Here is a 17,529-nt window from a genome sequence, read left to right on the forward strand (position 1 = left end):
TTTATATATTAACTCTATTTCTTTTCTTTAAATTTTATAAAATAATACACAATAAATGTATATATACACACACGCTTTGGAAAATATGTATGTATATATGTAGTAATTAGGAGAATGTGCGATAATATTAAATATAAAATTAGATTTCGCTAAAATATTCAGTTTGACATTCTCTTTTATCAGAGACAATCTTATAATTGGGTTTTTCTAAATGGCTTGAGAGAATTCAAGTAAAATATTGAAAAATTAAGTTGTATTATATTAACTTTTTGAACTAGATCATCGAATTGATAATTTATTGTTTGATCTCTATTCATTGTAGTTTAAATCACATTTCTGAATTATTCGATATTTTTGCAGAGAAAAGCGTTATTATGTAAAACTGAAAAAAACATAGAATTTTTACAATTTTTTCCATAAGTATTTTGAGCAATCAGGAATAAAACTCACAATCAGTAATTTATCTTTAAAGAGAATAAGATGCAGTAAACTCTTTTGTTCAAAATTCGTTCTGAACATTAAATCTGCTGTCCATTGAGAATAGATGGACAAAAACAATTCCGGAATTCTCTCGGCTTTCTCTTCCTAATTACGGAAAATTACTTGTATGTTTAATTGCGACCTTTTTCTCTATTTCTGTTTTTGTTACTTTTTCTTTTTTCTATTTAAAATTTTTTTTTTATCTTCTCTCTTCACTGCTATCTCGCGCGTCTTTTCTTAAGCCTATATACGACGAATTTCGCGTTTACGCTCTACATTCTGTTGAGCTGGTGTTATGTCCTTGTTTATATGTATGTGTATGTGAATGTACTTGTATTTTAATCTTTACGTTTTTTTTTACAAAGCTCACCCGTGTAATTATATATTTTTATTTGTTACTGTCACGTAAAGTATGTCATTTCGGCCAATATGGTTGCATCATATTCTTACGATTCATCTCCGCTAATCAAATTAAAAAAAAAAATGAAACAAAAAAAATAAAATATAAATTGAAATGCATGATGAATACAAAATACACTGCGAAAACTTCAGCTTCGGATTTTATGCAGTGATATATATTTAACATTATTGCGTAGCGAAAGAAAAGAATTACTAAATAAAACGTAGAGAACGAGAGAACAAGAACGCGCGAACACGCATCTTTATAATTTTAAAGCGGGGATATTTTGTGACTGCGAGCTTGCAAAAAACTTCAATGAAATATATATATAGTAAAAAAGATATCTGATATAAATGTATAAATCAATTACATAAAATTTATATATATATATATATATATATATATATATATATATATATATGTATGTATGTAATTTTTAATATTAATTATATAAATATGATTTAAAAATATGTAGTAATTGATTAATAAATATTAATAAGTATTGATAATAAAATAGATACAAGAGGAATCAAAATATATATTAATAAATAAAATTATTTAACAATTGTTAATAAATTTAACATAATATATTTTTTGATAATTTATTTATATATTAATTTAATTTCAATTTATTAAGCTATTAAAAAGCCGATTTAATTTTTGATAAAGAGGATATTGTGAACACATTATTCTTTCGTTTATTATGTATAACAAGCGTATTATATTCAAGTTTCATTAACGCATGCTTTCATTTTAATCGATTTTCAAGTCAGAGCATATTGTAGTCACAAATTATCTCTACTTTATATTTAATCACATTTATATTTAGCTAAATAATTTTTTCCAGCAATCAACATTTTAATCTCCTATTTTTGTAAATGAAAAAAAATGTTTCGAATCTATTTTGATATTTGGTTCATCTTTCAATGTGTTTAAAATATATGTTAACTTTTCGTCATATACGTAATATTGATTTTTATTAACTAATAATTCCAAAACAAAAAAATTTACTTATACTTTTGATTAAAAAAGGCAATCGTCTGGATAAGCTTAATCACTTTTTTATATCTTACAATATGTTTATTTTGAATATCTGTTTGAAGATATCACGCTTCTCTCTTTCACGCTTTATCAATCTCTGGGTCATAATGAGACAATTTATTTTTGTTTTGTTCACAAGAGAATGGGCGGTATACAAAACGTGGGTGACACATGCGATAGTTCGTCCTCTCCATTTCTCTTTCCGTCTCGATGCATTATTCCTCCGAGTTTATACATCGCGCACATAATTTAGGAACTTAGGAATACTGTGACTTCTCTTGTCAATATGCCCTAGTCTCCGCTATTCTGTCACTGTACGTCTCTTTGTGGTCATGAAAAAGTATTGCTAACGTTCGTTAAGAATTGACTCGTTTCGCACGCATATTATATCTGTTTTCTTTTTTTCCTCTCTTTCTTCTGCGTGCACATTCATCGAAAAAAAACAAAGTGGCTGCCATTCCACGTGACGCACGTATCTAATTTAAAGTTATTTCTCTTTTTTCTTTTTTTTGTTTACCCTGTTGTGTTTAATGCAATAATAATAATAACAGCACGCACATAATAATCGCGCGTTTATTCATCATTTATATAATTATAATTAATCGATTTTGATGACTCAATTTTCTTGCGCGAATTCAGTTATAGTAATGATAATGTGCAATAAGGAACTATTTATTTAGCGATATCAACAAAACGCGAATGTCCCAGTCATATATATTATACGCGCATAACTTATTAAGGACAATGTAACCCTTGTCATCAGAAAGAAGAGAGGAATCTTTCACAAATTCTTCTGTCAATGTTCTTGTTCTGGCAAGATTTTCCACACCTTTATATATTATAATTTTAAATGCACTATTATTTTACCACACCAACAATTGTCTTCGTGTGATTTTCTAAAAATCGAGAGACTTTATAATACGACTTCATAAATGATGATTTACTATCATCCACTTTTAGAAGCAATGCTGTGATACATGGCAACAAATGCATGTGTAATAAAAATCTAAGTGATTGTTCTAAATCAGTTGGTACAAATCAAGATTAATATAAACTTATTGCAATATTTATATATTTGCATTTCTTTTATATTATAGTTAAGATTTTAATCTAGGAAAAAATATCAAACAATAATGTGAAAGTTAATTGAATACGATTGTTGATGCAACTTAATTTACAAATGATAATTATAGTTATACATTAAATTTTTACAAAATTAAACTGCTCGATTATTCAAAGAAATAATATTACATATGGATTATACTTTGGTAATGAGAAATTCATTCCTTGAAAAATCAATTTTATTCTTACGTTAATTGAAAAATTCCTCTCATCTTTCCGCGCAATATCATAAGATCACGAGAAATTTAAATCTAAACCAATCACGAATAATCCATTGGAATCTCTCCAATCTTCGCTCATTCACTCGTCAATTGGACCGCATTATACAACTTAGAAGAGTGATGCCCTCTGAAAACAAGGAGTGATCAAATAACGTTCACTGAGAACGCGAGAAAAGGACCTCAGAACTCGACATTTAAAAATGTCCTTGTTTCTGCATTGTATAGCATAGTCCAATTGAGATTCGGATTTCAAAAGAGGCCCACTCCTTATTTTCGTTAAGGATTTTGGCCTCTTTTAACAATTGCATTACTGGAAGCGCGAATGAACGCAACATCCGATGTCCAGCCATATTTTGCGATATATAGATTATAATATAATATTCACTCTCACGTTTATGTCTTTCCTCGCTAGCCCGTTTAGTCCCTAGATCTAATCGCGACGCTAATTAACGATCGCGCGTTTTAATTCTAAAGTGTAACTTTTTTCGCACTCTCACGCACGCTCTTATCATCTTTCTCCCTATTCCTTTCGCTCTCGGTCTTTCTCTCGCATAATTTTAGGTTTTCTGTTTCTTTTTTTCTTTCTTAATACCTCTTCATTCTCCTGTTAAGTTAGTATTTAAGATGTATCGTCGATCGATGCTCTGTACATCGACGAAGATTACGCGATATTTCTATGTATACATTTGCTAGCCTTCTTTTTCAGCTCGATCTTTTTCCGATCGTTTGATCTCCCTCTGTGTGAATTTTAAGTTTGCACCTACATTGGTTGACACCGACGCTGGTTAATTAAACTTTCTCTGCCTGTCTTGTGTTATATGTAAGAAGGATTATAATCTAATAAAAGACAAATTGCTAGACTCATAAGCTAACCAGAATTAGTTAATCCAGTCTGTCGGTGTAACTCAGCCTTAGACGATTAGACGCCGGGGATGTGTTTCGTAATTCTCGTGTGTGCGCGTGTACGTGTGTGTTTGTGTAAAGTGTGTTGCGGTTATTTGCCGCTGAAAAAACTCTCGTATTTTCTTCTTATTTTATCGCGTTGGCTCGTCTATAGGGTCATGCATATACAGCATTATTTTAAATTAATTATACGGTAATTCGCGTACGCGTAATATATGTGTATATATAACGGGGGTTACTGCACGTAATCGGTTTTAAAGCTATACAGTGGCCGATTAGATTCATAACAGTCATCGTCCGGCGCCTCCGGAAGCGGAAACTCCGAGCGGAACTTTGAAGCGAACATTCGATGTCAATTAGAATTACAGAGTAGCATAAAGCCGTATTTTAGTCGTCCTTATTTTCATCCTTGTATTTTGCTATGTTTTCCTTTTTCTTTTCTTTTTTTTTTTTTCTTTTTGAAAGCAAGGACATCGCTATCGCATTAAACGATATCGCATTATATGACATAAGTTAGTTACAACCAATATAATAATAAAGGAATTATGAATGACGGCTCTTGCAGGCTCTTTCGATTACCGCAAAATATCTTTTATTGCCGTAATCCATCGTATTTTTTCTATAAAGTTTATAATCATAAATCTACAATAAATCATATTCGTACGTTAAACACGTTTATTCTTTCTGCGACATAAACGACGCAATATGACTAAAATGCTACTCTGTAATTCTAACGATATCATCTAGTTTCTTCCTTCTGGAAGTATTCCGATATTGCGTTTCTCATTGTTTCGGACTTACCTCGACGGCCCGATAAATTTAACGCAGTTTTCTCGCATATCTCTCCTTCTATCCGCAAATAATGCTAACAGCGTGACGTCAAATATATAACACGCCTACGTATGTAACTCCCTCATTCACCTGCCGCTATATCCTTCTGTTATTTCGTTGCGCACCCGGGAAAGTAAAACTGCGACAGGATAGGAGAGAAGCACCGTTCCGCCATTTAACCAGCGAAAAGGCACGTTGGGAGAGAAGAAGGAGCTTGAATGTCTGCACGTGCAGACGTAGAGAATGGGCAGCAAAAAAGATCTCTTGATTTATCCACTTTACTTTTTCGTCAGCCTTTATCCCTCTTCTCCTTTTCTCTCTTTCCCGCGTCATCGTTCTTTCTCGGCCGCTATTAAATTCCTCAACCTTTCCCGCGCATACGATTAAAACTTGAAAGCCCAGAAACAAAGTCTTTCCCAGGTGTGAACGCGCATGTGTCTATTTATTATAATGTATTTACGCGGACACGCGCAGTGCGCAGGGCGCTCGTTAATAATTGCAATCGCCATAATAATATCATGTAATATATAATTAATAGTTATAATATATATTCGTGAGAGTTGGTATATATATATATATCTCTTCCGTCTCTTTATTTGCCTTAAATATTAAAGGTTATCGTCTAATAATTATCAATTATTTATATATTTATATATATATGTATATATATATATATTTATATCTTTATATATATATACTATTTATATATTCTAGACTTAAATGTTTAAATATTTAGCAATTAATAATATTAATTTAATTTATTCTATATAACATATATATATTATATTATATGTTATAATATATATACATTATATTATTATTTCTTTTATTAACGTGTCGGAGAACGGGCTGGCGTCATACGCAGTTTCGGCCATAGTTACCTTATATTGCAGCGCGCGTTGTTTCTTCTTTCTGTTTCCGTCCGACGGTCGATCTTCCTGTCGCTTTTCTTATCTTTTTTCTATAATCTTCTCTGGACGTTTTCCCCGTTGCTTCAGTTTTTCTTCTCTTCCTTCAGTAATACTTTAATAATTTTCTCCCCTCTCTCTACAATTGCATCCAACTCAACTAAATTATATAACTGAACTAATGCTCTAAATTCTTTTTTAATGCGTTGTTATATATATTCGCGTAATATTTTGTCCGATGATTGTTTATACAATCTGGACTTTGAAGTTGCATTGATTAAATTCTATTCTTTAAACATCCCCTTCTGTTCAATATTATGCATATATGAATGTATTGCAACCATCGATCATCATTTGCAGTAGATGTGTGTGTTTTCTTTTTCGTCCAGAGATCATCTACTATGTTTAGCTGCCTCAAGTCGTCCATGTTGCTTATTACATCAGGCGACCGTGCTGCGTTCTGCCATCTCGTCCATTCTGGTGGAAAAGATATTATGAGTTCAACATGTTAGATGTTTATCTGGCAAACATGGTCATTTTAATTGATTTGGAATTCATTCATACAGTTAATAAAAAAATAAAGATGTGTGTATGTAAATGCAAAATTCTTTTTACAAAATATATTGGGTAAAATTGTATAGTTAATTTGAATACGTAAAAGTGAGATTATTCGTATCTTTTTTTAATTATTAAAAAAAATAAAATGTTTTATTATTGTTGTTATTAATATTTTATTGCCGTCACGTAGAAAGTCATTTCTCATAAATCTTCGTAGAAATGCTACATCAAAAATTATGAAATTGACTATTTCATATATTGAACTTGGTCAATCTAATTTCATATATTGAACTTGGCTAATCTAAGAATTTTACTTCAACGTAAACTCTATATTTTATTCGGTCGAAATATTGTTGCCGACACACATACCTGTTATTAGGTCTTAACAAGGCTCAATGGTAGCCATTAGTGAACGCCGCTGGTATTAGAGGACCCTGAAACAGTGCAAGATATCGGTCTCATCAACCTTTCCATAAAAATAATAATTATTACAAGGGCGAGCGCAAGATAAACCCTTACATTTGCCTGCATATCTAAAATTGCAGCGTGCAATTGCGGTACTTGGCCTTTGAGGTTGTAGTCTCTTTTTGTGCTTTCAAACATTTTTTTTTACTCGAAAGTATTGCACATAATATAAAGATAATAAGTGACGAAATATATGCGAAGGATGTTTCGCGGAAAGTTTCAGATAATATTAAAATTTCAGAGAGAAAAATAGATTAGAAAAACTTATAAATGTGAAATATTAGGTATATTTTCGAATCAAGATAATAATTATATTAAATCATACTATACCTGATTAGAGACCTATACAGATCAGAGACCATTTATAAAATGTAGAATCAAAATATATAGGATATATAAAGCGTAATAATATATGTACATAAAAGCAATATTTTTTTGCAATATTTTTTTATAAAATTGAGAGAGATGAACCGAACGCATCAAACATAATTTACTTTTCGCAAGAGGGTATTGTATATTCATATTTGCTTATCAGATCCATGAAATGCATAAAACTGGTGAAAATGCAGTATGGAACGAAACGATAAAGAGCTTAGTCGATAGTTAAACAATTCTTTCATTTCGCAATACTTTGTCAGCATTTTGTAAAATGCATTACTCAAATTCTTGCATGCGATATGGATTTTTAAACATAAAAATGCGAATATTTTTGAATATCACCGATTTTAATTGGATAATTTGTTTTATCAGTCATATAAAAAAATTTATTAAAGAAAAATTGGAGATTCAGCGAAAATACTTTAGCAGATTCTTCCGTATTCATCATAAAACACCGTGTAAATCTTTCCTTAAATTAGATTTTCGTTTATAATTGTTTTTTTAGTCTAAACCGACTATTTTATCCGGCTTTTCTTGTATATCTCCATATCAACTGATCTTATTCAGTAGCACAAAATTACATTCGCGAGACGGAAGACAATCGGTTTGTTTTTTTTTAAATGGAATAAAAAATTTTCGCGCGATACCGGTCAGATATGAAAGATACGAAGCGTCAAATACGTTGACGACCGCGCTCTTCATCCTTTCGTTCCATTATTCTCGGGAAGGGCCCGATTCGGTGAACAAAGGGGGAGCATTAAGTGGACTTACGGGACTGTAGTTGAGCGGGGCACGGGATACGGCGATCGCGGGGAACGCGGTCGTGGGGGGCTGCGGGCTAGCTGCGGCCTGGACGTAGCTTGCGACTGCGGAATCCGCGGCTGCGGCTGCTGCTGCGGCGGCGGCGCTCGAGCTGTACATGTCAATCGGGCCCGGCGAATTGGCCGCCGGGAAAGACCGTCCCTGCGGCCCACCGTGTCCGCCGGCCGCGTGCGGCGACGCCGGCGGGAATCCGGCCTGCGCTGCGGCCGCCTGGTAGTTGTTCATCACTGCAACGAACCCGCGTCAATGTTCACCCTCTCAACCCGATCGAAACGGACGTTGTCGTCGTGACGAGGACGAGCCTCACCGAGGCTCGACCTTGTCTTTCGCGGAGTGTGCACGTACTCGTACATTTGCTTTCGAAAATGAAGCTTCCAAAGAATAATTTAGTGAAATCCTCAATTACTGTGACAACATTTTGATAATATAGCTATTACAATCGATTCAACTAATGATAATGACGTTATTTTACATCAATGTAAGTGAATGTCTGATGATAAATGAAGAAGCTGATCGAGTAATAATTGCATATATTTTTCCACTATAATTCGATTAGTATAGAGGATGATTGAAAATTGAGGATTCAAAAAGATTTAAGAAACTTTTTTATATAAGTGACATTGAGTCGCGTTTAATTTTCAGTTGTAATTTTTGTAATTGTAGTGTAATGATATTTTATGACAATTAAATAATCTAAATGACAATTACTGAAGGTGAATATTTTGATTAATTCATTCTCTTCTACCCGTGAGAGCGATATGAGCGTTTTGCATGCCTTATCCCTTTTAGGAATCTTCCATGCAAGTACCTTGAGGCACGTTGTTCCGTTGGCGTTCCCCTAGTTTTTAGCTTTTTTGCTTCTTTCCGCTTACTCATATCAAACTCATTGCAGTTGTATAACAGTATGCTTTAGCTAAATCTCATTAGAGATAAGATTCTTTAACTCATATACTATACACAATGTGACTGTTGTAACGAACTCACGCACATTCGTGCATAAGCGAACGACGAATATTTCTGGTCTACACTTTGCTTCGAAAACTGTATATATTTCTCGCGTTATGTTTAATGATCGCGGAAATTGCGATTACATCACGATACACACACATCGAATACAAGGAAAAGGATAGAGTCCATTTAACGAATTTTCTCGCAATGCATTTCATTGAAGTAAAAAAAAAGGAACGAATAAAAAAAAAGGACACTCATGAAGCGCATTGCAAGACAGCCTTTACATACGACCATAGAGATAATAAAAAAAGCGCACATATATTATATATATATATATATGTATATGTATGTATGTATGACACGTCGCTGGGACAAGCAACGCAATCGCACGAGGCAGTGATGGCGATCGATTTGAAAAGTTTACGAGATACACAACAGACTTTCGACTACGGTTACTGTTCTAGCGTTTGGTCCATACACATAGATCTCACGAAATCCGCTAATTTTTCTTCGTGCTGTTAAGAGATTAAAGCGGAACAAAGATTGACACGATTAAGAAAGCCAAGCGACAAAAAGTAAACTTACCCAATTTCGCACTCGACTTTCGAAGTAAAAAATCCCGCGTGAGAATATAAACGAGGAAAGCAGGGGAAATTATGGGTGATGCGGACAATCATGGAATCCGATGTAAGAGAAGATAAATCCAAAATCAAGAGTTTTGTGCCAATATTTCCAGAAAGAACATTGTTTTTTTTCTTTCTTATGATATTGATGTTGAATAAATTTACTGAGAAAACAAAGATTAAAAATTTAATTAATAAGTTATTTTGCTCTTCGTGCTGATTATAGGACAAGAAATTTGATAATCAGTTTTCCATTTGTTGTGAAGAATTGCGTAAAACAATCCTATCTTTTCTCTTGCATCAAATTCAGTTATTAACAGGAGAACAACAATTGCTAAAAATAATTTTAAACTCGATCTAGACTTTATCTTTAAATACATAAACATCAAGTAATGCTTTCTAACAAATTTAAATTTTTTAATACTTTGAATCTTTTATCATGCTTTCCTTCCGTTCTGGCAAACGCTTATATATTACGTTGCTTCAGTAAATAATGTTAAAGGAAATACATGTGTTAGTCTGACGAACATTTACTGCAATACTACTGTTAACACGTGACATTTAATATACACGTAATACACAATAATATGAATTAAAGACTAATGCATGGTATAAAAGCTACTGTCAAACATCTCTCTTTAAATCCTGCCAATGCAACTGTGTCCCGTTTCATATATTTCGCGAATAAAAGTAACAAAGAGTAAAATCACAGCGAAACTACTTTGTGTTACGCTCAAAGCTGCATTGCAGCACACGGGACATTATCTCTGCGCGTCGTTCGCATTCCGGAACTTTAACACTCGTAAAAACTCTGACAGATAGCCAATAAGAAGCGGCGGAGATTAATGCATCTGACTTGAACGATTCCGTATATCGCGTTCGCACGAAAGCCCGTGTAAATGTCATACGGTACGTACTTTTGGATTAACGGCGGCCACGAAAGCAGAGAGGAGATAAAAGACGACCAGAACAAGGAGGAGGAGGAGGAAGAAGAAGAAAAGAGGAAGAAGTAGAGCGTGGGGATGGGATCGTAAGCGGGCGGTACGCGAAGAATTTGAAACTCTCTCGACGTCGGGGGAGGAAGAGAGGGTCCGATGGCGACGGGGCTACGGGAAACCGAAAGCACCCCGGCGTACAATCTAAAAACCCATTCAGCTTTTAAACTCTTGACAATGGCGGCCGGTTACAAAGTTTTGTGCCGGTGCCTTGGCACAGGGAGGGCGGCGCGCGTGGGAGGACGCGGGGGAGGGACGAGCGCGATTCAAAAGTTTGATTTATTTGAGAGGAGATTGCGGACGGCACGACGACGCGACGGCGGGCAGATCGGGGACAGATTCTAGAGATGGGGAAAATGAGGAAAAAAAAGAAAAGTACGAAGGCGTATTTCGCTGCCGGCATCTCGGCGCCCTCGCATGTGCGACACTTCTCTCGGGGAGACGCTCGGCGTCCTTTGCCTCTCTCACCGCATCCATTCCTTCCGTTTTCTCGTGTCTCTCGACGTCTTCGACAGGAAGCGTCCGCGCGAAAATGAAGAGATGCAAAGTAACTTGGTAAAAGAGTATCTTAGTTAAGATCGGATGGTTTCTTCGCGAAGGAATATTACTTTATCGCGAAATATAGGTGTTTTGAAACGAAAAAAATTACCTAAATTGGAAAATTATGTACGACTCTATCGCAGAATTAAACAAAATATTGTCTCATTTACTTTGTTCATAGATAACATTGCGAGTACAACGAGTATCATTGATTACGCGCCACGGAATTTTTGTGGATTAATTAAGATTTGCTTTTTCTTTAATTAAGTACAATTGCAAAAATAATTTCACGTAAAACAATCATGCAGAGTAATCATGCTTATAAGTAAATCAGTCATGCTTTCTGTTGCTCGCATACGAATTGGAATTGTCTCCTGAAATGATGGATATTAACTGACTAAAATCTTATTGTTGGACTGTCATCATGTTTCAGTAAATGGAGATTGATTCATGAAACTAACTACTAAGCGATCCATTAAATAATAAAATTGGAAACATTAAAAGAACAATCTTTCACAAAATTGTCCAGCCTACACAAGCAGAATCCAATTTGCAAAAATACCAATCCCAAATACTAAACGACATTAAAATGAGATGGCAGAAGCTAATTCGAACGTAATACTACTTTCAACATTTCATCGTAGTATTTCGTTCAAGCAAATACTAATTCCAAATGAATAGCGCACGATCTTTATTACTCGCGATCTCGCGTGACCAGTTAACGAAAAAGCTGTCATAGCTGAAATTGTTTGCATTTCCGGGTGAATCGATCGCAGCGCGACTAAGCGAGTAGAAAAAGTGCAGCCAAGGAGAAGAAAGATTTTTAAGACGTACCAGAAAGTGCTTGTGTAAGTAAGGGCGTGTTGTTGTTTGGGGTGAGCTGTCCATTGGTTAGATCCACTGAAACATAAAACTTCAGTCACAACTGCGCCACTCTTGCAATGCGCGAATGTGCTTTCGCTATTCATTTCCGTCGATTGTCACACTCGACAATATAATCTGGAAACTAATATATTTAAAAAAAATGAAAAATAAAGAAATGGAACGAAAGAACAAAGAAGTTTGATGGCGCGCCAGATGGATGACTGAAAGGAAAATAGACGCAGAACAGTAAGATTTTCCCGAATGTGTTGCTTTGTCAATCGTCTCTCTTGTTTTCTCGAGTTTCGTCCGAGGATGTTCGACGGTCCTCGAGTATGCGTGCCTTCTGCCTCTCGTCTTTGACACACTAAAGTGTGAAAAATAGCTCTTAAACGCTCGTATATACGATAGTTCTTCTATCGCGGAAAATTACATTCGATGGATGAGTTCGCGCGTGGTGAAACACGTTGAAAGGAAACACATCGAAAATAACGGAAGCGCCATACGTCGCCGAAAAGTGTGACAGGTGTTTCCTCTAGGCACTTAGAAAGCTTTCGCTCGTATCGACGGTATCAGCTTTCTCCATCGAGCGAGGATGCTCGAAACCGCGTTGGCGTTTACTGCCACGACTACGGTTTCGATTCGGATGCATCAACTGGCTGTGGCAATAATGGAACCTACGGGTATCGATCGCCGTCGAAACTACGAAACGGGATTCCCTGGAGTAGCACTCGATGCCTCGAAGTATACTTTGGTATTAATATGCATTTTCCGTATGCAACAGACGAAGGCAGAAACGTACGAAACGCGATAAACGAGGCGGGACGATTTGAGAAGAATTCTCGAAGAATGATTATATTTTGAAAGCTCGCAAAGATATTTCTGTTTTAGATAGAGAAAGAAAAAGAAGAAAAGGGAGGGAGAGAGAGAGAGAAAGAGAAAGATTAATGATGACGACAAAAAGTACGCGAGCATGTGTGTGCGTGTGCGTGTGAGAGATAGACAGACGAAGAAAAAGGTATTTCGGTGTGTGTTTCGAGCAAAGTGAATGTCGACTTCATACATTTCTTCCGGAGTGCATTGCGTTGGACGTGTTGCATCGGCGCCTCCGTATACGCGCGGCTTGCATTCTCACTTCCTGTTCCGTGGTAGTACACCGCCGGCACTCCTGACATTAATAAAGAACAACAAGAAGGCTGAGAATGATGAGAAACAAAAACGGGGACTGGGAGTATGATCTGTAATGCGAATTGTTACCGGGGAAAAAAGGAAACGTGGATTTATGTTAACGTACTGCGTGAATTAATATACTCCAAGATATGTGCAGATACTTCGTAGTTTTATCCCAATGCACGTAGTCTTGTGTAAGTAAATGATATATCGTGACGTATATAATATTTAACATTTCAAACTTAATGCCATACATAAATTGTTTTTTACGTTTTATATATTATTTTCTATTTTCTAACGTCATATCATTTTTATTCTAAACTATTACATTTTACTTTCATTTTTTATTTTATTAACAATTTTATTTATTAGTTTGTTCTGCATATTCATATGTATTTTAAATAATATTTATTAGAAAAATTAACTTTATTTACTTTCTAATGCGATTATCTTATTTGTGACAAATTGTTGCCTGCGGATTAAATACTGCTCTTTTTTATTGTTAATAGCTTAACTAGATTATAATGAATATAATCGTCACGCATTACATAAACATTTTGAGAGAAATTAAAAAGGAAAATTATACTAAAGGATTAAATAAAGTGTCTAATATTAACATATGAATGAAAATAATCTCTCAATTTGGTAGATATTATATACCTCATAGTATGTTATACGTGGGAAGAGAGATTGTGGAGAAACTGGAATGCAAATAAGGTACAATGGAAATGACTAGTAATATATATAAAAGCGGGGAATAAAAGCTTATATATTTTCATATCTATGAGCGATCATGGCATGAAATGTTAAAGATTAATTTCTCAGCGTAATAAAGCGTTTTTTTCTTTACTAGTAGCGAGATATAAGATATTTCAGAAATCGCGCGCGAATTTTACATGAATCACAAATATTATAAATCTAAAATAAGAACATTCACAATTGTAAACAATATTTGTAAGAAGTGCAAAGCATAAAATGTATAATCACAATATTCCCACATTAAGAAATAAATATTTAATATAGTGGTAATTTTTGAAAAATTTTACGAATGTATTTCCAGACACTATTTACCGTAAACATTTTTTATTTAAATTAAATTTTTCTTTTAAATATTCAAAAATTTGGTCATATATACTTTTTGGGTAGGTATTTTAATCTCATTAAACTATGTAAATTATATACAACAATTTTAATTGTGTGCATATTGTTATTTCGAAGCAATTTAAAATATCCAAGTATCTAAAAACATGTCGAATCAAAAACAAATAGAGAAAAAAAAGCGCTAATCTCTCCTCTCTAACTTTTATTTTGAAAAAAATATATACATATACTTTATGAATTTCAAAATAATTTTTATATTATAACTATTTTATAATTTTTATATTATAAACACTCGATATCTATAATATAATCATAAGATGCAAATAAATAGAAATTTGTAAAAAGTAAAGAGCAAATAATGCAATTTTCCTCTCTTAATATTACAATCATTATAATCAATAAAAGTTTGATATTTCTAATTAAGTTTCTAATTATATAGAGAAAAAGAAAAAAAATTTTATCTTTATTCGAAGCAACTCAAAAAATTTAGAACAAGGGAATAATCTTAATATATGAATTATATTATATTATACATTAAGCGGCTGTGTGAATTGTATTTGCAATATATGTGAATAATGAGAATGGAAATATATATATTGTTGAAGATCAAAACGCGTTTTTGATGTACTGTTAATATGAGGGAACGTTATGTCTATACTGTCGCTTCTATACTATTGCAACAACGTGTTTTCATGGAGAAGCCTCGTTTTGGCCGAGCAACCGGCACTGATAACGCGATTGCGAGAGAGGGTGAATGGACCATAAATCGTGGATCGACGTGATTTGTATGGGGTATCACGGCGCTTAATGGTGTGGCTTGTCTATATCGACGTGTTCTGACCGGAAGTTCCGAACTGCTATAGTTAAAGGGGAAGCACTCTATAGATCTGTCCGCCCTAACTTAACGATTTACATTGTATTATATGAATGAATCATGTGTCTAGTGGAAATTGCACAAATAGAAAAGCTAGATATGGACGCTTTTATTAGATAGTAATAGAAGAACAGATGAGATGATGATGGGAGAATTCCATAGATGTATTGGATTTCAACTTGATATTGAATTGGAGAATAACAAAAATTATTTACGTAATTTAAATCTATTTTCAAAGATACACAATTTTAACTTAATAACTATTTTCTGAGTATATTAAAATACTTTCTTTCATAATTACACACATACGTACATACCATGATTCGTATTTTTTGATTAAAAACGGATAATATATGAGGGAAAAGAAAAAATATAATAATAGTACTTTTTCATATAAGAGGAAGAAAAAGAGTGTGTCGCACACGGCCTTGGATTAGACAGGTTGACGAATGAAACGGAAATCCTTGCCAGCGGGCGTTTATCGGAAGTTTCATAAAAAGAAAGGGGACGTCCACGTCCAGCCGTCGAAACGGGTGCGGCTTCCGGATTTCGCGACAACCGACGGCTGCACCGATAGCTCTTGGGGTCGTATCTCGATCCGGCCAAAAATAGCGATACACATACATACAAGCACACAGATATTCCCATATGTACAACTGGGCTAGGCATGTATATACAGGGTGCTTCCGAAATCGCGTTTTCTGAATTATAGATATAATGTATTAACTAAAAAAAAGATATAAGAATACTATGTGTAATATTACAATATAAATTAGAAAAGTATTAAAGGGGATTCACTTTAATGTCAAAATATTATGTATTAATAAATAATTGAATATATTAGAAATGACAATTTTTAAATTGTAAACATATGAAATTTTATTTTGTAAATAGACTTTAAGCAAAGTGCCAGTCTTATAACAAGAAACTGTTTTATATATATGTATACACATACTAAGTCTGTCCGTGAAAATCCTTATTGCCCGGGTTTGGCCGTTCATCGAAACGACCGACGCGTAGGGATCTAGGCCAAGAGTTCATCTATTTCGAGTGTATCTCCAGCTGACGTAAACGAGATCGAGACTTTAGATAAGGGTTTCGAACCGCGAAATCTACCCAGGGGACTCCGAATGTGAGTTTTGAGTCCCCAATTCTCGCATAGGATTATTCGCGCAACTTAGAATTGGTTAAACGGAGAGCCAAGGATGAATCAAAGGTTACCAAGAAGAACTATCCGACACATAAAGGACATGCCAATACGTCTATCACGCGATAATTCTATCCTAAAATTGGTTCTAGGTCGAAGTCAAAATCTGGATCTCTCTCTCTTTTTCTTTATAATGTGGATGACTTTAACAATAAATTCCACGTGAAATTCTGCAAAAGCAAAAATTGTTAGCAAATTCTTGCTATCTTTAGAAGATATTTTCTTTACACTCCATATATTTAATATATCCATATATTTGACGTATTCTTGAGGAAACGATATTGATCGTTTCGTAAATAGCTCTAATGTTATAAGAGCTTTATTATTAGAAGTTTTCTTTTTCTTTTGATTTTTATCAAATCTACTCATTGTAAAATATGAAAAATATCTACTTTTTATTATGCCATCACTTTAAAGATTTTAATTTAAGAAAATTTAATTTCAAGAAAAGAGAGGCCTGAAAAATACCATAATTAATTAATTCTATTCAATTCATCTCTATAAATATGTATTCTATTCTAGAATTCTTTATTACAAGTAAATGGTGTGTATGTGTGTGTGTATGTATATAAAATAGTATTTATAAATAAATGTATTTAAGTATTTATTATTTTATTATTTATTATTTTATAATGCAGATTTGTGATATAATGATAGGATAAGTGGAATGCAAGGATATATATTGCAAAATATTAGTGTCCTTTAGTAAATTACGAGAATTTTTGGAATGTCAAAATCCCTAAAAACATTTTATTCATGTTCTGGTTCATATCCCGATTCAATATCAAAAACGAAACTATAGAAGAGAATGCTGCTGTGTAAGAAGAATCTTATAAATGATTTTCGTATGCGTAATAATGTCGATTTGCATCATAAGCATATGTTGAAGCGAATAGATCCTGATCACTTTTATGACGAGAAATTGTTATTTTCCTATAATTAAAGAGCGTAGTGCATAGATACTTTTGACGAAGCAACACATTAAACGAGTCATGTTATTAATAAGCATCGTACAGTTAAAGATGATTGTCATAGTGAGTCGTTAATTCGCGCATCCATGCTCGGCAACGATGGAGTT

General features: G+C 33.9%; 1 protein-coding gene across 9 annotated transcripts in view; it reads right to left on the bottom strand.

Moving 5' to 3' along the window:
• Window positions 1-691: 691 nt before the first annotated feature.
• Rbp6 (RNA-binding protein 6) overlaps window positions 692-17,529 on the bottom strand; it is a 620,420-nt gene continuing 603,582 nt past the window's right edge. For 6 of the 9 annotated variants that reach the window (XM_083081660.1, XM_083081657.1, XM_083081661.1 and 3 more), the window contains 5 exons: window positions 13,163-13,267; window positions 12,073-12,138; window positions 8,079-8,356; window positions 6,834-6,898; window positions 692-6,383 (listed from right to left, as the gene is read on the bottom strand). In XM_083081660.1, the coding sequence (XP_082937786.1) occupies window positions 6,857-6,898; window positions 8,079-8,356; window positions 12,073-12,138; window positions 13,163-13,267 (491 nt within the window). In that variant the 3' untranslated portion in view covers window positions 692-6,383; window positions 6,834-6,856. The remainder of the gene's footprint in view (window positions 6,384-6,833; window positions 6,899-8,078; window positions 8,357-12,072; window positions 12,139-13,162; window positions 13,268-17,529) is intronic. The other 3 variants (XM_083081664.1, XM_083081659.1, XM_083081663.1) reach the window with 2 other exon arrangements.

This window comes from Camponotus vicinus, unplaced genomic scaffold (assembly GCF_025532165.1).
Source record: "Camponotus vicinus isolate PSW18456_S1 unplaced genomic scaffold, iyCamVici1.0 SCAF_11, whole genome shotgun sequence".
NCBI classification, from domain to species: Eukaryota; Metazoa; Arthropoda; class Insecta; order Hymenoptera; family Formicidae; genus Camponotus; species Camponotus vicinus.